We start from the raw sequence: 21,728 nt of genomic DNA, 5'->3' as shown, positions 1-21,728 counted from the left end.
AGAGCAAAGGAAGTAAAAAGTACCTAAAATCCCGACACGTATAAATAAGCGCTTTTAGTATTTTGACTACCAATCTTTTGTAAATTCTCTACATATGCACACTGACATATAACACACTTATACTGATATAGTTAGGACAATAGTATATACATCATTTATATCAATGATCTTTTTCTCATTTATGGCATTTTTGCTGTTGTTAATGATCATAAGGCTACTTTGTTTCTCTTCTTCTTGGATATTCAGGTAGATTCCAATTACTCTCCTGCTATAACTGACATGGCAATAAATATTCGTGTCCGGGGGTTTTTTCTTCCTAGTGTTTTTTTGTCAATGGGATTGAAGTTTCATTTAGAATTATGGTCTGGCTGTCAGTTCCAGTTTCATTCCTCATTTGTTTTGGACATTTTCTAGAAATGTGTAGATCAGATCTCATATTCTTTTTTCATGATAAATCCATTTTATGAAGGAGAGGTTGGACATTAGCTTTTCACTAGAGTTTGTACATTTTCCTTCTATGTATTTATCCACTTTAGTGCTTAGTAAACGGGCAAAAGAGACAACTTTCCAGTGGAGATCTCGCTTTGCATTGAAATTTATATGTGAGAGATTTGTAGAAATACTTTTTACAGATTATGAAACCTATTCCACACGACATAGTCATGTCCAAAAAAATCCTTTCTTTAAAGTCATATTTAAATTTAAATACTCTGATATTTCAAGACCTATGAAAACATCCCTGACCAAAGAAAATGCTGTTGGTTTGGTGTACTAGCTTTTAGTAAATCCATGTTAATTACCAATTTCCTTATGAAAATGCTCACAGATGTCTGTTTAGCAATTTATTTTTTAATTTTCTGTATATTGCTGCCTACTTAACTACTTAGCAGTTTTTGTAGCATATCATTTTCCTATCTACAAAAACTATGTATCTATGTCCTATCTACAAAAACAATGTATCTCTTTACTCATACATACCTCATTTTGGTCTGATTTCTCAAATGTCACTGAGAATATAAGAGATGTGTTTTGGAAAGGACGATGTGACTGATCTCATCAGCCATAGTTTTGATTTTACTGGCCCCATCCATTTGTTTCTATTGAATGCCTAGCCTACTATCTGCATGTACTCAGAACAACATTATTTTTACAACGGTCAATAAAATAGACATACTCTTTCCTCTTATGGAGCACACAGTTTAGTGAGGAGACATCTAAAAAGATATACATTTATAAATAAATATAAAGTTACAACCGAGGTGAGTGGCAGGGGAGGTTTGGTGACTAACACTGCCTGAAATGAGTTGACTGCATTGATCAAGTGGAAGCCTCGGAGAAGGTTTCCGTGAGAGGGGGTTGAGCTGAGAGGTCTAAGATGAGGGAAGACTCATATGTGAAAAGGGCTGTGATGGAAGGATCATGTGACAGTTGGATAAGAATGCCGTTTTAAGAGTTTTAGTCTTTACCTTAATAAAAGTGCAATGCCCATACACAGTGGGGCAGTGTGATCAAAATGCATTTAAAAAGAATCAGGGTAGCTGTAATTTGGAGAAAAAATGTAGAAGGCAAAAGGAGGTTTTGGGTCCCTGTCGGTAGGCTTTTGCAAGAGTCCAGTTGCAAAAAATTGTAGTTTATATTAAGGTGGTTGTGGTAGTGGAGATGAAGAGAGGTAGATAAATTCTTCACTTATTTGGTGGGAAAAATCGAAAAGATTTGGTGATTAACGTATTACGTATTTACAAATAGAAGAGAGGAAAGCGTATTAAGATGATATCTAAATTTTTGGGTAAACACATATAGTGGAATTTGGTGCCATTTTCTGAGATGTGAAAAACTGAGAGGATCGGTTTTTAGGAGAAAGATCGCAGGTTCGGTTTGGAGCAATTGAAGATGTCATTTACTCAGGTAGATGGAACATTCTGGAGTTAGAGTACTTCAGTTGAATATACTAGGTAGTCTCTTTGATTAATCTTTTAAAGTTTTGTAAATCTTTTTAAAACAGGAGTTTTAAAGAGTTTATTGCTCTTCATTATTTTTTAACATATTCCCCAAAAGAAAATGACATAAAGATTTTAAAATACAGTTAATAATGGGGCTTCTCTAATATTTATAACTATAAAGAGTGAGTAGGCTTTGTTCTGTTTTGAGTTTTTTATTTGCATTTTTTGGCAGCATAATATGACTGTTTTCATCTTTTCCCAAGTAGAGTATATTGCTGTGAATGACCCTGTTTGAATCAACTTTACAGTAAATGAGGTAGATAAGGCGGGTAGGGTATAAATAGTGAAAAATTATAAGTAGCAGGACATTAGAAGCGTATGGTGTTCTTGCAGAGTATAAACAGTTTTTAACATTAGAGATGACAAGATTTTTAAGAGATATTTAAGGACAGTCGCTCCTTGTCCTGCATAATGTTCTATGCTAACCTCAATCACCGGGTTTTTTTGGTGGAATGTTAAACATTTTATAAAAATCCAAATCCAAAATATTAATGTGCTCTATAATCTGTTACCGATTTTATTCTGATCATTTATACTGTTCAATTTGTATTGCCAAAATATTGACAGCTTTAAAAATAACAAAGTCTTAGAGTTTACAGAAGACTTTTCAATGGAGAGTTGACTGGTAAAAAGGTTGAGGTTTTCTCATCCTTCTGTAATCACTCTTTATTGTTTTTTTTGGTTTTCTGTTTTGTTTGTTTGTTTGTTTCTGAGGAAGATTAACCCTGAGCTAACATCTGTCACCAATCCTCCTCTTTTTGCTGAGGAAGATTAGCCCTGAGCTAACATCCGTACACTTCTTCCTCTGCTTTATATGTGGGACACCTGCCACAGCATGGCTTGATAAGCAGTGCGTGGGTCTGCCCCCAGGATCCGAACTGGTGAACCCCGGGGTCACCAAAGTGGAGCACATGAATTTAACTGCTGCGCTACTGGGCTGGCCCCCTTAATCACTCTTTAAATAAGGGCCCATTATCTTTTTTATTATTAACATGAGACCAAAAACGAAATTAAAAGGGGTTTTTCCTGGAACAGAAATGAATATTATCTAAAAGAAAACTGAAACAGTATATAGTTTCCTAATTTTAATTTTGATATTTTATTGTCTTTTTATGCTGGCACTATTTAAGTATTTCCCTTTTCAATTGAAATTTTTAAATGAATGCATTTTTCATCACATTTTTTAAAACTAACATCTTATCCTTCTTTTCACAGGTCTCATATCTTTTGGGTGAACAGAAGTCTACCTTTATGGGGCTTACAGGTTATGTACAATTTTGTTTATCCCTATATTTCTGGATTTATTATATTTCACAGAGAAATACAATTGGAAAGAAAACTATTGATATTAAAAGTGAATTTGTTTTATTGCTTAATTAATCTTGGTGCTCATCTTAGACTAACATTTTTATTCCTTTATCCATGTTTGCCTGAACCCTACATTCCATCTTTTGAGAATTTCTTCATAATCAGGATTAGATATAAGATTTTGAGAGTGTGGAGAAAACCAAAATAAAACCAATGTTTTAAGGAGCCACAAATTCCCCAAACTACTTTAGATATTCCTGTTACATAATCCTTGAAAAGTGAATCAAAACCCATAACCATGTTGAACCATGTTTGCTTTTCTACCTTCTATCCTCAGTGTCTGGAACATGGTGGAATCTCAATAAGCAATTGTTAAATGAGTAAACTGATGAATGAGAGGCTCATATCACCAACAGCAAGAGTTGGGTCCCTAAGCAGATAATTTTGTAAATAAAACAAAAAGCAGGCCCTGGCATAAAAGGAGTCCTGAAGAAAGAGTAAGAAAAGGAGAAAAACATGTCTGAATTACATTATTGAGGTCCCTAGAGTGCTCTGTGTCATTTCTTGTTCCTTTTTCTATTGAATTTCATGCCCAGCAAACTTTTTACAAGTTCTCATCCACGCTACTCCTGTCTCCTTCCTACAGATACTTTTTATTTTTTGTTATTTTTCAAAAGTGAAAATTATTCAAAGCATAGAGTTACTAACATAAAACAAAATTTAGAGATTGGAAGACAGTTAAGTCTAGAAGAAGTGGAAAAACTCTGAGACTTACTGTTAATAAACAACCCTTAAAATCCTTAAAAATGTTTGGTTTGTCTTTTAACGTCATGATGACTGTGAAGTCTGTACATTTCATATGTAATAATGAATTATTTCAATTATGTAAGCATTGCAATCATAACTATGAAATCAAGTTTTTACTATGTCTGGATATTTCATATTTTGTTGAAGTCAAGTTGTATTTTGTTGTTTCCCATTGACTTTCATTGCAATGTCATTAATTTACAAATACACTTTTCAAATATTGAAGTACTCACTAAAAATGCAGTGAACCTCTAGCTAGATTCTTATATTATCCTTCAGTGAGGTGCACATTTAAAGTTAGTTAATATGTTTATGAATAGTCACATATGGCCTTGAAATATATTTTAATCTATTCAAATTCCTTTTATCTAATAGCGATATTTTAAAATAATAATAATCCTTATTTTGAAATAGAATTTTGAGTAATCCAAGCTAAAAATGTTCTGGTGATCACTTAACATATTGTACGTATAGAAAAAAGCATGGATGATTATGATACAGGGTACTTGTGGAGAAAATCTAAGTGGCGTGAGTTTTCTATCGTAACAATGCCTGGCTATTGTATGCACTTCTGAACATGGTTGACTTTTATTCCCATGCACTCATATATTTTTGATTGTCCTTATGTTTGGATATTCACTTAAATCAAAGTTTTCAGTCTACAGGAGTCAAAATTTGAGACTCCAGAGTATCTGCTTTCTAATGCAGATTGTCTTAAACCTCAAACATCTATAAACAAATACATTGATTATCTGAGTCATTTCTTGTTTGTGGTACCTTATTCTCTCTTCCTCTGTCCTAAAGTGCATAGAGTATTTAACACATAATAATTTGGACATCTTTCCTGGTTACTTTTTCTGTTGCAGTCACGGGTTTTTGGTAGCTCAGCAGTGGAAGTTGAATATATGGTAGAGAATATAGAGAAAGGTGGAGCTTGTCTAGGAGGACGCAGGACTAGCACTTTCAGCTGCAAAAGGGGAGTGGGTTGTGCAGGTCATTCTCATATAGTCTGAAAGTATCTTGAAGTGCTCGCGCAGACTGTTTGGTTTAGTGTTCTAGGATTTTGCTGTTGGGTTTTGTTTGAGGTGGGGCATAGGATAGAACGTATCATTCAACTGGAAGCTTGTGTTCTTTTATTTTCTGAAAGGAACTGCTGTTTTTGCGGATGTACTGGAGATGGTCGTGGTGGTGCTGGAAGAGGGCATTACATGGGGCGGCGCATTTGTGTGTGATTGTGTGTGTTAGGAGCCCACATACGCAAGGACCTATTCTTTACATATCGAGCAAACTCCAGCCAGTCTGACTATTCCAAACCCACATTTACATTTGAGATATTAAATTTAAAAAGATATATTAAGGAGTATTGGAAATTATAAATCTAAGCTGTAATGCTAGAGATAGCCTGCAGCCTGCCATCTGTATATAGAAGTTAAAGTGCCACACAATGCCTCCTATATCATATGTCATATATATATATATACCATACAAATATATAGAGACATATATACACATATTATGCACATATTTATAAAGTTAATAGTATTATAATCATGAATAGATATTTTGGTTTCATTGCATTTTCTCATTAAGGTGCAATTTATATTTTAGGTTTCAGTGGCATTGATAAGTCTATTTGAAACAATACTACTTGGTTATCTCAGTTATAAGGTAAGTTATTTTAATTAGAAGTTTTCTGCTGGTAGAACACAATGCTAGCATTTACCCAGTATTCCTCTATTTATAGTTCATACTCTGGGGATATAACAAGTTCTTCTTAAACTACTTTAATTATTTTGGATCTCTCTAGTATGTGATATAAAAGTGTAGCAATGTAGTAAAGTTTTCCTTGGTGGCTTAAAAATATTTCACTAATTCTTATGGGTTATTTTACTCCTTCTATGAATGCTTATAGGAAGCAAGCAAATGTACTTGTCTGGCTTTTTATTGTTCTCAACCTCTTTCCCTGATCTGTACACAAAACACTGAGGGAGGAAAAACATCTCTGTTAGGAATTATTTTAATGAATTCTCTTAATTTTTGGTGAAGCTTTATTTGGCTAGCACACTTTAACAAATATTTATTGAACTCCTATTTGAGGAAAAGCTCCTCACTGTGCATTGTTCTTTTCCCAATAAGTTTATAATCTAGAAAGGGATTTAGGTAGGAGTGAATTACACAGATAATAATAATACAAGATGGGATAATAGGTGCTTCCAGCGAAGTGCAAATAAAGTCCTATGGGGGTTCATAGAGAAAGGTCATATTAAGGATGAAAAGAAAATGCTTGACTGATTTAAAGAGAGTCCTGGAATCAGTGGTTTCACCAAGGAAAGATGAAAAGACAGGACAATAGGGATTGACAGAATGAGCAAAGGCATAAAAGGATGCATGTGAATATAGAATTAGAAGAATAATAAATAGCGACGTTTGGGCAGAATATAGGGTATTTGGGATAAATTGGTGGAAAATGTTTGGGACAGTGTTGTGAAGGCCTTGTCTAACAACAAGGAGTGGGAAGTTAACAGAGGATGGTCAACGTGAGAGTCCTATAATTGTAATTAAGTTTTAGGAGTATTTATAACATCTGTGCAGCACAGGACAAAGAGAGATCACACTGAGGCCATGTGCTCAGTTCAGACACGATCATAGCATGAAAGGAAAACTGGGAGTGAGTTTTTGGCTGGGTGCAAGGAATAGACGGATTTGTGGCAAGATAAATTAAGAAGGTAGAATCTAAAGAAATCAACTGATTGGTCGGCATAGGTGAGGAAAAGGAAAAATCAAAATATCATTTTAAGATTTTCTAAATCCAAATGACTGGGAAACTGGCAGTAAAACTAAGAAAAATTACATCAAGAAAAAATATTCAGCTGGGAGTCGTCATAGATGAAATAATGGAAATGGTTTTGGAAATGATGAATTTGAGGAGTTTATGGACAAACAGGTGGGCATGACTTACAGGCAATTGAAAATAAGGATCTGGGACTTGCAGAAGAGAGAGGTTTATTAGGATTTGTCAGGCATTGTCAGAGATGGATAAGGATGTGCGCAAGTCCATCGAGTAAGGGATAATAACCAAGGGAGAAGCTAAAGCTCATGTTGATGGAGATGCTTCTATTGTGGTTGTTGGAAGAAGAATAGAGCCATCAGAGAAGACAGAGAAATAGACAAGAAGGGTAGAAGGTCATCGGAATGGTTGTCATATTCCTCACTAATGCTCAGGTCACAGTTTCTGCATGTACTATATCAACAAGTGTACTCAAGGTTATGTTTTGGGAAACTCTTATCTAACATATAAATTTCTGTCTCACTTTTTAAAACATAGGTTTTTGAAGATATTTCTTAGACTACTTTTTAATTCTAAATTTAGAGCAAGAAGTCCTTACAAACTCTTTCACTGTTTCCCTCTGGCTTCATTTTTTAAATTTTTTAATTCTCTATTAACTCCATCTAAAGAAAATAATTCCAGTATCAAATAAGGTGAGATTGATGAATTAGAAAGTGCAGAAAGAAAAGAATGAGGGCTTTGCGGAACATATAAATGGGTTGATTAAATATTTATGAGAAAAAAATAGAATGTTAGAAATGTCTAAAGCAGAAGAGTGTTACATGATGGCATGTCACCTATGGCAGGTTTAGTCAGAAGCTTGAGAAAAGGCCACTGAGTTTACAGTTTAGGAGATCTTTTGCTATTCGCCTTTAAGAATACAATTGAAAGTCAGTTTTAAGTGAAGAATGTTGATTTTTGCAGGGGCTCGCCAGAAGTAGTAGAATGAGGCAGGGAAGATTGCCTAACAATGGAAAAAATGTGCATCATTTAAAGGTTGTAGAGAGGACAAGAAAAGATGATGAATGAAGCAAAGTTTCTAAAAAGTGAAAATAAGTGGGAATAGAAACCTGAGGTCTGTTGATCAGCTTTGATAACATTCCATTCTTTTGTGAGAGCACAGAAGGTGGAACGTGGGACTTGAGAGGCTATTTTGAAGGCAGCAAAGGCAAGCTGAAAGAGCTTACACACAGGTGGTCCCTCATCCCTAAATAACCTGGCAAGCACTAGCTCAGTGATGAGCAGTATTGACCAGGATGTTGAGGAAGGATTTTTTACTGGTTTATCAGTATATCTCCTTGTCAAAATAGGTGCTCTATAAACATGTACTGATTGAGAAATCTGGATTTTGGTTATCTAGAAGAACAAAATAAAAATCAAGTAAATTAATATCCAAGATTTTATCCTTTAAGTTTCTTAGTATTCAAGTATGCGATGAATGTTGAATGAGGTATACAAAAAGCGACATGCTAAAAAATTAATCATGTGGGTGTTTTTGGTAAATTAATTAAATCTCTTTTACTAGTACAAGAGTGTGTGCAGATATATAAGCTCGCCAAAATATTAATCTGCATTTGTGAATGTATTTGCTCCAAATTCTAACTAAAAAGTAATATGAAATTAACTTTGTGCTTTGCTAATAGAACTCTTAACCCTGATTTAAAAAGTCATTAAAAAACACCAAGCAGATTCAAGATAATTTTCCATTGTAATCCTATGATGCTGACATTTGTAATTAATTACTTCCTTCCATTTATAAAATGAGAGCAAAGCATTATAAGGCCTTCTAGGCAGAGCAGGATGATATATATTATTTCCATTCTGACCTTCATGAACATTAGTGGATTTGATGAAGGAAAAGTAGATGGTGGTTGAATCTTGTGTGTTACAAAGGAATGAAAGGATAAAAAAGAGTTATGTGATATTGGAAAGATGGGTTGTTGTTTATCACCTTTTTCCTCTCATAAATTCAGTCAAACTCATGAACTCTTTTGACTCCTTCAATAGACTGTTCGACAGATGTTTTGGAATGAATAAATTATGTAATTGGTAACTATTTATAGCCTATAAGTCAGGCAAGTTTGGAGAGCAGAACTTCAAGTGAGCTCCTCCTCTCAAGTTAGAATTTTAGGAAACATTATAGTCAGGTACACAGAAACGGATATTGCATTAGCAACTGTATCCATCCCTAATACTGTTCTTTGATACTTTTAGTTCTGAAATATCAATATTAACAGCAGATCAGCATACACTTTCCTATTTGTTTACATATGTGTGTATTTATATATACAGATAATGTATACATATACAATATCTGTATATATTCAATATTTAAAAATGAATTTAATATAATATTCTGGGGGCTGTCCTGATTGCGCAGTGGTTAAGTGCACATGTTCCGCTTTGGCAGCCCAGGGTTCCCAGTTCGAATCCCAAGTGTGGACATGGCACCGCTTGGCAAGCCATGCTGTGGTAGGCATCCCACATATAAAGTAGAGGAACATGGGCATGGGTGTCAGCTCAGGGCCAGTCTTCCTCAGCAAAAAGAGGAGGATTGGTATCAGTTGTTAGTTCAGGGCTAATCTTCCTCAAAAAATAACAATAATAATAATATTCTGTAAGCACTTTATAATTCTTGAAATTAGATAATCTAAAATTAGCATGACTTAATCCTTAACAATTAAAACAGTTTAAATTATCATGGAGACTACAGGTTTTGAAAAACAAAGACTGATGAGTAAAAGCAATAAAAGCAAAAACTCTTTAAAGTATATGTTGAGGTTAGCACATAATGATTAAAAATCCCTGATATCAACTTACTTTATCTTCTATCATACAGAAGTGCAGGTCTGTACTTAAACCATCATTCTATTCATGTCGATAGCTGCTTGGCAAAACAACCACGTGATTCACCCAACAGCAAAGTTCTTATTCTTCTGTCACCGTAAATACCCTCTATGTCTTTATCAACTGCTTTCAAAATAGAACTCTATCTATACACACACATTCATTAAATCAAAAGGAGATAAAACAAGCCCCAGCATAGTTCCCAAACCTCTGCAGACAAAAATTCAACATACCTAGAAAGTTTTTGCTAAATTTACGATTTTTTTCCTGTAATCACTTTATAAGAAGCAACGATTTTGAAATTTTAGTACCATGATGGGCTTATTTCTGGAAAAGAATGAAGAATCTGGAGCTAGGACTCCTCGATACTCCTAGATAGTGGTGATTCTGCTTACTAACCCATGGAAATGGTCACTCTAAACATTGTGGAGTTTACATTTGGATGTACAAAATACGACTGCCGCAGGGTTGCTGCACTATTTTAAATTCATTGAAAGAAGATAAGTTATCAGACTTTTTCGTTAAGTATTTTAAATATATTCTTAATATTGAAGAAGAAACTGTCTTTCAAAAGTCTCTTGGTCCAACCTGGGCTAAGAGTAACTAAATTACCATAAGTCTTATGATTTTTAAAGTGCTTTTTAGAGTTGCCTGGATTATAGTTCCAAACTGCCGCTTTCCTTTATGATAACATAAAAGCCTGATACACTTTAGAAAATCACCTGTTTTCCTGCATTTTTATTGGTTAAGGAAAGTTACGTTCATACCAAATGTTGTAGATAGTTGGATTAAGGTTTATTTATATTTTACTGAATTCTGTCAATAAGAAGAAGATCATAGAGAGTGAAAACACATTTAGAACAGATAAAGCAACCTCTTAGAATTATTTTTCCTTCAAGAAGTTACCTTGTGGAAAAAGACTTATGTCTTTTATCTCCTTCATGAAAATAATATTAAATGAAACAAGTATTTAACATAATTTTGAAAGGTGCTATGCCTGCCTTTTGGATTTTATTGTATGCTGCTCACCATAGGGACATTCTATGATGTGTATGCTCTTTTTTCGTTATAATTGCTTTTATCATGTGGATTTATATCATGTGCTTTATATGTTAGACTCCCTAACAGCCAGTGAAACTTATAGATACTTTCTGTATTTATTTTTTGTTAGCTAATCTTAAGGAAGATAATTTATGAATATACCTTTAAATTCAGAAGGCAACCTGAGGTCTTAGAATTAACCATAATGAATATAACTCAAAAGAGATTCATTTATTTTTAGCAATGAGCACATTGCCCCTTTGTGTAATTTTAGATCACGAAAATTAGTCCCCAGTGGAAAGTTCATTCATTTGCCACAACACACACACATGCATGCACACACACACACTCTTGCTATGAATCAACAGTAGCATGTTTGACATAATGTGGTTACAGTTTTCATTTAGGAGTTTCAGATTGTCAAGCACTGTGCTAGCAAGAGAGCATAGAATCCTGAACTAAACTGACGCTCATCTGGACTTCATAGAATTTAAAATCAAATATTGTATTAAATATATCAATACAAACTGAAAAAAGTGATGTGAAGGACATTGATGGAGAATCAAAAAACCTAACGTGGGAGTCTGAGCTTGTCGAGAGTGTGTGTGATAAGCGCGTGAGGAAAGTGTCAAAAAACTCAAAAGCTTTTGAGCTGAGAGATGAAAGATGTGTGTGAGTTAACTAGGGAAATTGAAGTTGGAAAGTAAGGTGAAGATTTTTCAAGCCTCTTAAAGACCCTCGAATATTCTAAGGACTGAAAGTTCTTTGGAAAGAATGACCTTTAAAATAAGGGTGGAGAGATCATCAAAAGCCAAATGATATAGTGCCTTGTAGGTGGTAATAGAATTTTTGTGTTTGTTGTGAAAATATCTGCATAGTTCAAGAATCTCAAAGTGAGTGGGTATGGGGTGGGTTAAGTGTGCAGGGGATTGGCATATTAGGTGTGCCTTTAGACAAATAATCCTGATGATATTGTTTCAGGTGAATGGAATGGGGCAAGCATGGAGGGAAGGAGACCAATTAGGAGTCTCATCCAGGTCAAAGAGTGAGAATGGAGTTAGAATGAGAACAGACACACTCAAGATCTATTTGTGAATCAGAGGTCTTAGTGACCAGTTAGGTAGCATCAAAGGAAGGTTTAGAGTTTCTCCAGGATTTTTGGTGCGTGTTACGAGGGAACCAGTCAGGGCAAAAAGTAAATCATCCTTTTAGACATATTATACACCAGGTACCTTTGAGGCATCTGTGTGAAGCAGTGGAGATCTGGAACAGAATCTGGAACAGAGATGCAATATTGACCTGGGCTAGAGATCCAACACGGGAAGTCATTGGCTTATTATTGATAATAAGTTGAAGTTGAAGCACAGATGAAATTACCTATGATGGATATGTAGCCAAGTACTCTTGAAGTGCTCTCCTCCAGAAAATTTCCATTGAACTCTGTGGTTACAAGTTTGACAACTTGTACATAACTACATTGAAGAAGACTTTAAACAAGAAAATTATTTCGAGTGTTTCCACTTGGATCCAATGAAAGGGATATAGATACTTTAGTTCAACAAGTAAAACAGTTATACCAAGAAGGGGCAGAGTATGTATAAAATATTTGGGAGTTTCATTTATTCCTTAACATACTTATTGAGCCCTAAAGGCATATAAACAAGTAAGTTCTATAAAGTGTCACAAACACTTGTCAAGGAGATTAGTGGTGAAGGCATGGGGTGTGGGATGTTCCAAGCAGAGGCAGAAGTATGAGCAATGCTATGAAAGTGTGAAATAGCCTAGCTTGTTCAGAGAACTGTATACAATTCAGTGTGGATGAAGCTGAGGCTGAATTCAAGAGGGGGAGAGGAATGAGCAGGTACAAACCAGACCAGTAGCCAGAGTCCAAACTATGAAGCTTCGTAGAATATAATGAAGAGTTTGTATGTTATTATATTGGCAATGGAAATTTAGCATTTTAGAAAGAATCTTCTGGCTTCAATATGGAAGATAATTCAGAAATAAATCCAACCAAGTCAGATGCCAGTTATGAGACTTTTTTAATGATTTGAGAAAAAAATCATAAATATCAAATTGACGTGTTCTAATTGGAAATGAAGAGAGCCATCAGAGACACGGAAGGTTTTTGTTTACTATGAACTGAATTTGTCCAGTGTGTCACAGCTAAGAAAACTCCTAATGCTAATCTCGCTGTATATTAGTAGAAAGATCTTTCTGGCCATATCACCAGTGGTAACTGTTCCCATACCCTCCTCTCCCTACTGGTCACATCAGTCTCTTTTCCTGTGAACAATCATTGACATCGAGGAGAAATGTACAATGAAAAGTAAAAAGACAACCAGGAAAGAGTAAGCTAGATGTTAAGCATTCTGGAAACTGAACCATGCAAAAAACTGTTGAAAAAATGGTAATATTAACCTGCACAATTGAAAAAAAAAAACTTTAGCACGATTGAAATCAATTATACCTAGTTTATTGAAGAGACCTGACTCGGTGCAAGTAGGAAAGCCTTCCTGCACTTCTTCAAATCCATGCATCCTCCTTGCTATCTGTGCTCATCAGAAGAAACCTCAGGCAGGTCCCAGAGCTTTTCTAGTCTCTTCAATTGCAAAGCAAATCTCAGTTTAGTATTTAAGAAATTATGATCAATATACATATATTAATTTAAAATTCTCGTCCAGTTTAAGGCTTTAGCTGGTCCTCAGCTCCTAACTACAGTGGGCAGGGAATGCTTGTGGGGGCCCTCTCCTATTTCTACCTCCTCTCTTATTTGATGGCAGCTGATTTTGGCCCCCGCAGGGCTGAGGAGGCACAGGGAGTTAAGGGAAGTCAGTGTCTGGATGAATCTGCCTAACTGGCACCAGTGTAGTCTGGCGTTGGGCTGCTCTGCATGGCAGATACCAGCAGGGCTGCCTTTGGCTAAAGCTTCCTGGTTGCCTCAGTGCCTCAGGCTGGCCACTAGGGCTCTGCTCCAGACCCTGGGCTTCTGAGGTCCACTGTCTGTTGACGTCCCATTTCCCCTTCAGGATACAGCCCCCCTGAGTGTAAGCTCTTTTAAAATGATGGTAGGTTTCCTTCTTTAAGGTCTTTATCTGGTTCCCAGAAAACAAGTACCTTTGTCTTAAAATTGGCATAACTGTGGCTTACTCTCATTTCAGCCCTCATTCTCTCTGCTGTGTTCTCTCCTCATTTTTAGATGTTTTAGGCATTAGCCAAATACAGTCTCTACGTCTGAGCCAAGCTCTCTCAGGGGTCCTTTGAGCCCTTCTCACTTACCTTGAAGTGATGAGAGAAACACCATAGCACCTCTAACATCTCTATACAGAGGAGTTCTCATTGCTTCTATTTCTTCCACCTGCCTCCCTCCTACCACTTTCATATAGCCTGGAGGTGGATGATGAACTAATGATAAAACCTATTGCTTAATATTTTAGCATATAGCCAACACCCCATATAGAGGTTTGCTTTGCGATGCGACGGTATTTTGCATCACTGTAATGTTTTAAGCCTCCGGGACCTCAAGGAAAATTAAGAAAGACGTCAAATTTTATAGCCAGTGTTGTAAAATTATTGGAACTTACAGGGAGCCAGCTTGCAAATTGTCTTTCTAATACATAGATCTCTCCATGGCAGGATAAGCTGCTGTAGGAAGTTCTGAGTTCTTCTTCGTTTAACACCATTCAAGAAAGTTTCAGTGATGGCCTGTTAATATCAGGGTCAGCTTCACGGGCGTGTGATCTATGCAGATGGGCAGGGCTGCACAACTAGAAGGGCCTGCCCTTGTTTTAATGTTCTGATGTCACCATCTTGAAATGGTTAGTAATTTGTTAATAAGAGGGCCCTGCATTTTCATTTTGCGCTGGGCCCTGCAAATTATGTAGCCAGTCCTGATTAATATTATTATACTATATGGGTTGGGAGATTAGAATTTAGATGATTGAAAAAGCCCTTCTTTTAAGTTTTATTAATGTAAAAAGTGTTAATACCAATGAACATTGTTAACAAGCATGTGTATTTACACTGTTTAATATACTTTACAGTTTGTGAACATAATTCTTATAGTAAAAAAATTAAGATTGAGTTACTTTTTCACTGATTCTGTAGGTTTTTTAATGTTTTATTTTTACCAGTAATTTTTCTTCCATGAAATATTGTATGATCAAAATGTGTTACTCAAGGCTTGCTATAAACATTTCAGATTCAAGGATTACTATAAACATTTGTTTTGCTTCTTACTATAAAATTGAGAGAGCACAATTACCTTTAGAAAAATCACCTCTAAAATTCATTGCTACATCTTTATATAATGATTCAGTATTCTGTTAATGTCAGCATCCTTCTTGCTAGAGAAATTCTAAGTGCTGTCTTTTTTCCCTTTAATGGGATTCAGTATAATTGACTTTCATTTTTATTCGTTCTTTCTTGGAAGGGAAACATCTGGGAACAGATTTTACGAATACCCTTCATCTTGGAAATAATTAATGCCGTTCCCTTCATTATCTCAGTAAGTCCGAAAAGAATCTTTAAAATAAATGATTTTATTATTAGAGTTAAGTAAAGTCTTTAAATCTAAATGCTAATAAATAATATATTAGGTCAGATAAGTGAATTTAGGCTTTGGTTAGAATCACAGTGTTTTTAAAAAATAAAGTCAAATCATTTGGATAACTGGATTATAAAATTGAGCAAAAACTAATCAGATTTAGTACAGTAGCAAAATGAAATACTTTTTAGAAATATATGCTCCAGAGGTGCCATTTAAACAAATGTCAATATTGTCTAAACAGACTAGAAATTAATCACTCCATTTCTTGTGTATATTCTGGAATTGAAAAAAAATAGAAACCAAGTAGAACCAAGGATTTATAAAAGTTTCTCATGCTGAGAATATATTTATGCCTAATTTAATCACAGGATTTACTAAGTCCATTCTGTCTTTCATAAGAAATTTACCAAAAGCCAACAACCAGCAAGTTGCTTCTTTGTCACAGTACTGTGGAGTACCAGTTCCACGATGATCCCTTGCAACTACAGTCCCATAAATACATAACAAGCACTTTCCCATTGCAAAATGAGGTTTTAATCTCTATTTGATAGAGTTATAATAATGTCTGTTGGGAATACGCTTTCTAACACTTTATTTGAGTTCGGTTTGGAAAATTGTGAAAATCAGTAGATACTATCTGAAGCTGTTGCTCACTTTTGACAATTATTTTAATTTGCGTGATTTATCTAGAGGATCAACTGAGCTAGATAACCAAGCCAACTGAATAAAATTCCAATTGAATATGGTTCCCCAATGTCACTTAAACTGTTTGAATCCGAAGAGAATAAGTGGTAATGTTATAAATTGGCAAAGTCTTCTCTCCTTTTTCCTGCTGTTCACCTCAAGTTGCAGAGAAGAGAGAGGCGATGTCTGTTATAAACTGTCGCACTAAAAGATTTAATGATAGAATTAGCATATTTATAGCTGACACCCAGTGAGAGCTTATTATTTCCTTTCCACTTCTACAATAATTTCCCAAGAATTTTCCCCTAAATAAGACTTAGATAATGAATGAAAAGATCATATCTGCTCCTTGCATTTCATTAATGAGTTTAAAGTATTTGTCACATGTTTGAAATCATTCTATTGTCTTTAATGACTTTTTTGTTTTACATTTCTTTTCAATCGACTGGGTATGATTTCTTGCTTTGAGATAAAAGTTTAGTTTTGACTTGTTTTTCAGATTTTCTGGCCTTCCTTAAGGAATCTGTTTGTTCCAGTCTTTCTAAACTGTTGGCTTGCCAAACATGCCTTGGAAAATATGATTGTAAGTATAAAAGTCAAGTGCAAATACAAAAATACTTTTTAACCTCCATTATTTCTTATTCACTTTGACTTGCTCAGATTAAACACGGAGAGAAGACGATTTGAGGTTTTAGTCTTGTACTTCCTCATTCTGCTTTCTTCCATAAAATATAAGCACATACTATTGGAATTTCAGTTATAATTAAATTTCTAAATGTTTCACTTTTAAACTGCTTTTAAATTAATTTAGTATCTTAGTAATTAGTTTTATTTAAATGTTCGTAAAAATAAAGAAGTTTTGGTAAAATCCTGTCAAATAATTAAAATGATATGTTGCATAAATCTCTAAGCTAATAGACCTAAGTCTGCTTGTATCCTAATCAGAATGAAAGTTATAAAATGCCCATATTGCCAAGACACTACCTTTGTAAGACTCTGTGAACTGGTATACAAAAATGGTTCCAATTTTCTAAATCATCACCAAACCAAAGCTAACTGCTGTTTGGACTGGTCCAACTTCTTAGCCAATCTTCTGAAGACAAACAGCCTTCCTCCCAAGGTAATCTGTTGATGCATAATGGGACCCCGGGTTTTAAGGGTTCAGGTGGCAATGTTGTCAAGCGGTTCCTAACTGTAAGTAGTTTCACATTCCACAAAAATCTGTGGGGTTTTGTAAGGCTCTGTACTGGATCTAGAAGCTCCTCACTTCAAGTCATCTGTTTAGATTTGGCCAGGTTGGGTTGTGAGCAGGATATTAGGAAGGAGAAAAGGAAGCAGGAAGTAAGAGTTGTAGAACTCAGAGATGGGCCACAGTTGCATTTTGCTCAAGGCTGACTTTGTTTGGAAGGACTGGTTTATAATCATGAACAAAATACATTTACGGTAGGCTTCAATGCTTATAAGTGAGCTGTAAGACATTGGCTCTTAAGTCATTTATTCTACAAATGTTAATATGAGTCCACTATATGCTAAGTACTCTGATATGAGAGGCAAATGATGTAACTTCTTTGCTAATTTCCTCATCTTCAAAAGAGAATCAAAGTGGCTGCATTACAGACTTGCTGTGAGAATTAAAAGAAATTGTATATACATGCGTATATATCTATGTGTGCATGCATAGATATACATGTTATTTATAATATAATATATATGATATTGTATCAGTTATAAACATAGTAAGGGCTCAATGTTACTAATTTTACTACATTGTAAATTAAATTTGTTTGGAGGCAAGCTTGTTTTTCTTTTAAAAAATTATGAAATTCTGACAAAAGTTTTGGTCAAAAGGAATATGCGAATAACATTTGAGTATTCACACCCGTATGAATGTTTCCAAATATTTATACTAAGTAACCACTGGAGTCTCATGAAAGCACATGGCCAGAGGATGGGAGAGTATGGCCAGTGGAGTGGTTTGCAGAAACATCGGGCTGTCTTAACTGTCCCAAAATAAAACCATTTCACTAAATATAGATTGCCCAAATTGCTAATGAAAAACACACACCAGGAAAAAATAAACTTCTTGGCTAATTTGCATTATTAGTTGTTGGAAAAAATAACGTAACCAAGAGAGGAATCATTAGTCAGTCACTGAGAGTAAGAACAGTGCTTTGCGATATTAATTTAGGATTCATTTTCCATTGTATTTCTTTATTTTGCTTCTCCTCCTCTCACTGTTTGCTAAATTTTAATTTATTTTTCTGCTCGTTAACACCACTGTCAGAAGAAAGTAAGGGATGAGAAGTGAATTTCTAATCAACTTAGTTTTTTGTTGTCATAACAGTTCTGGTTAAATGCATAGTAGAGGAAGGTAAGATACTGGCTTATTAAGATTTTATGTTGGTGAAGTCATTTATCTCACGCAATACTGATTTTAAGACTGTTAAAGCTTTATTATAAAAAGCTGAGATGAACAGAAAACTATAAAGTAAAAAATTATGAATACCTACAAATCTACCACACAGACTGAATACTAGTGATAATTTATATCCTTCTAATATTTTTTGTGAAAAATTGTGCACATATATGATACATGAAATTATATTGTATGTTCAACTTTATAATTTGAATTTTGTCATACACGTATGTAATGGACAAGTTCCTATGTCATTAAATATTCCTCTTCAAATCATTTTTAATGATGCACCTAAATCCACTATATAGTTTTGATCACTTTATTCAACCATTTTTTATTGCATATTTTAGTAGTATCGAATAGTCATTATTTCACATAATATTATAATTTTGTAATAAAGATGAACATGCATAAATATTGATTTCCATCTCTGATGATTCTCATGTGGTTAATTTTTAGAAATTGTATTATTGAGTAAATACTCATTAAATGAATGAATGAATGCATGAAATACAAAGGACGTACTTGTGAATTTTGACCTATATTACCAAATTAACTTCAAGAAATTTATAACAAATTACATGAGCGGTATCATATGTGAGTGCTCATGTTTTGCATCTTAAACAATGATGGATATTATTATTTTTTAATATCCTTCAGTTGGAAAGATAAAAAGTGTATCTTGGATTCATATGTCTCAGTATTAATGAAATTAAACTTTTGAAAAATTTGGTCATTCTTTTTATGATAAATTGTCTGGCATAATTCATGTTATTTTTCTGGATTCAGAGATGGAGAGGTGATTGTAGTTTGACCCAGCTATTACTTTCCCCTTAACAAATACATTATTTTCTGATTTTTAAAATTAGAATTTCCCATAAAAGACCATGCTTACCATGGAGGGCTTTTGGGGTGTCTGTGTAACATGTCTAAAGATGTTTGTAAGGCAAGTAAACTGAAATGTGGTTCTTTGGTGGTCTCCCATAGTATTGTCTTTGTAATATGAATGCTATCATAAGGTATATTTAGACCTAGGCAAAAATGAAAATGTGCTGCTATATCCATTTAAAGTATATGTATTGAATATGCACAAGATAGTTGAAATGTAACATAGTAATAAATGTAATGAAACTCGTGAACATTTATCAAAATTTAAAATATGCTTTTTCTGTATTGTTTTAGAATGATCTACACAGAGCCATTCAGCGTACACAGTCTGCAATGTTTAATCAAGTTTTGATTTTAATATCTACATTACTATGCCTTATCTTCACCTGGTAAGATTGTACATCTCGGCATTTTAATTATGTTTGATTTAATTATAGTTTCCTAGAAAGCAATGTTATAAACAATTTTAATTTAGAGTTGGCTAAAATAAATCATAGGAAAATATTCACTATAAAATGTAGCGGACCTCCTACAGAGGGAAAAGTGAAATTCTTACTTCGGTTTTACATAAAAACAAGAAAGCACATCCAACCTTTGGTATTGTTACTTACTGCAACTCGGATGTTTTCTCAACTGCTGTAAACAACCAAATCATGAGAATTTGTACTGCATGTCATAGTTGTCAGACAAGAATTTTTCCTTCAAACCCCTGACATGGAGCTGCCCTTAATCTTTCTACAATCTTCAAAGCAGAAACACTGTTGAGAAAACTGTCATTGCGCGTCACTGTCGCTGCCTGTGGCTTCTCCCCTTGATGTTTTAGTGTGCAGTCAGGCAGAAAGCAAGAGCAGATCTCCTGACAGTGCAAGGCAAGGTCTAGTGCTTTGCTTTATTACGGAAAACAGTTATTTATTCTTTCGGATAGTCCCACTTCTTTTGTTTCTTTTTTTTTTTTTCTGGTGAGAAAGATTGGCCCTGAGCTAACAACCATTACCAATTTTCCTCTTTTTGCTTGAGGAAGGTTGTTCCTGAGCTAATATCTGTGCCAATCTTCCTCTGTTTTGTATGTGGGATGCCGCCACAACATGGCTTGATGAGCCGTGTGTAGGTCTGTGCCTGGGATCCGAACCTGCGAACCCACTTTGACAATTGTTGGGTATTCCTATGTGAAATGGTGCACTGCACAAACAGATTCATGTAGATTCTTAGCTAGGGAAAAAAAGGTGAAAATCAAAAAATGAGTTAGAATAATATATCGTATTTTTCAGGAGACTTAGATATTATGTGCAATTGTGCTTTGACCTGAATTTGACCTATTGAGAAAGAGAAAAAAGCTAATTAGGAAGTTCTAAAGTAGGAAGAATGCACTCATACACTAGTACAACTGAACTAGGTATGAATATACTTATAGACACATGTACGTAAATATAGATCTAGATATATAAGTATGGACTACTTTGAATCAGTAATATGCGGTTAATATTTCTATTAAATGGATTTAAAATATGTTTTATTGCATACTTTCGTATTTCACAAAACATATTTTAGGACATTTAATGTCTTTACATATAAAATATCCCTCTAAAATTGACACAATGCCATCTTATCATTTCAATTTTGTCTTTGCTTTTCACAAATTGTGTTTATTGTTCATCTGGCAAATATTTAACTGTGTAAATATGAGGTACTGACAGCAATGACTTCCCTCCTTAAGTTGCTAAATTCTTAATTTTAGAATAATGACATTATTTGAATAATTTAGGAGATTTCTCATTTTACTTGAGGAAAAGTGCTTAAAATTAAAAATTTTTATATACATATGCCCATGCCAATATTTCAATTGCTGAAAAATTACTAAAGGTAAAATGAATGCTTTCTAAATATTATGTGGAGTCAAAGTAAATTTAGTAAAGAGGAAATTGAAATATTAATGCTAAAATAAGGACAAGTTATTTTTAAATGATAACACCTAGTTCAGTACTGTTGTTCTGGAAGCATCCTCAGCAAAATGAATCATCTATATTTGGTTCTCTTTTGGATCTTAGTTTCTGCTATACATCTATTTCCTGAGTAGTTTTTATTTTCAAAGAAAGCACCTAGACAAATTTTGCCACCTTCTTATGCCAAGGGATACAACAGTGCCAGATGAAGCGTTTTCATGATCTGTATGACATTTCCGTTATGCAATTTATGCATCATTTAAATATTTGCGTTTCACTGTTTGTTTTATTTGCAATTGTAGTTGCTTTTGTTGTTGTTGGGTGTGTATGTGTCTAAGTTTTGAGTGGCAGTTTTGACAGATATTATCTAATGTCACAGCTGTCACCAATATGTGGATATTAGTCTGTCCCTTAACATGCA

General features: G+C 34.4%; 1 protein-coding gene across 13 annotated transcripts in view; it reads left to right on the top strand.

Moving 5' to 3' along the window:
* The window catches only part of KCNT2 (potassium sodium-activated channel subfamily T member 2), a 351,003-nt gene that overhangs the window by 95,931 nt on the left and 233,344 nt on the right, over nt 1-21,728 (top strand). For all 13 annotated transcript variants that reach the window (XR_011535342.1, XR_011535341.1, XR_011535339.1 and 10 more), the window contains exons 4-8: nt 3,216-3,264; nt 5,724-5,783; nt 15,263-15,337; nt 16,563-16,646; nt 19,662-19,756. Coding sequence is in view for 8 of the 13 variants with exons in the window: in XM_070602415.1 (XP_070458516.1) it covers nt 3,216-3,264; nt 5,724-5,783; nt 15,263-15,337; nt 16,563-16,646; nt 19,662-19,756 (363 nt within the window). In the remaining 5 variants the exon portion in view is untranslated. The remainder of the gene's footprint in view (nt 1-3,215; nt 3,265-5,723; nt 5,784-15,262; nt 15,338-16,562; nt 16,647-19,661; nt 19,757-21,728) is intronic.

Source organism: Equus przewalskii, chromosome 31 (assembly GCF_037783145.1).
Source record: "Equus przewalskii isolate Varuska chromosome 31, EquPr2, whole genome shotgun sequence".
NCBI lineage: Eukaryota > Metazoa > Chordata > Mammalia > Perissodactyla > Equidae > Equus > Equus przewalskii.
This window is presented reverse-complemented; position numbering and strand designations above follow the sequence as displayed.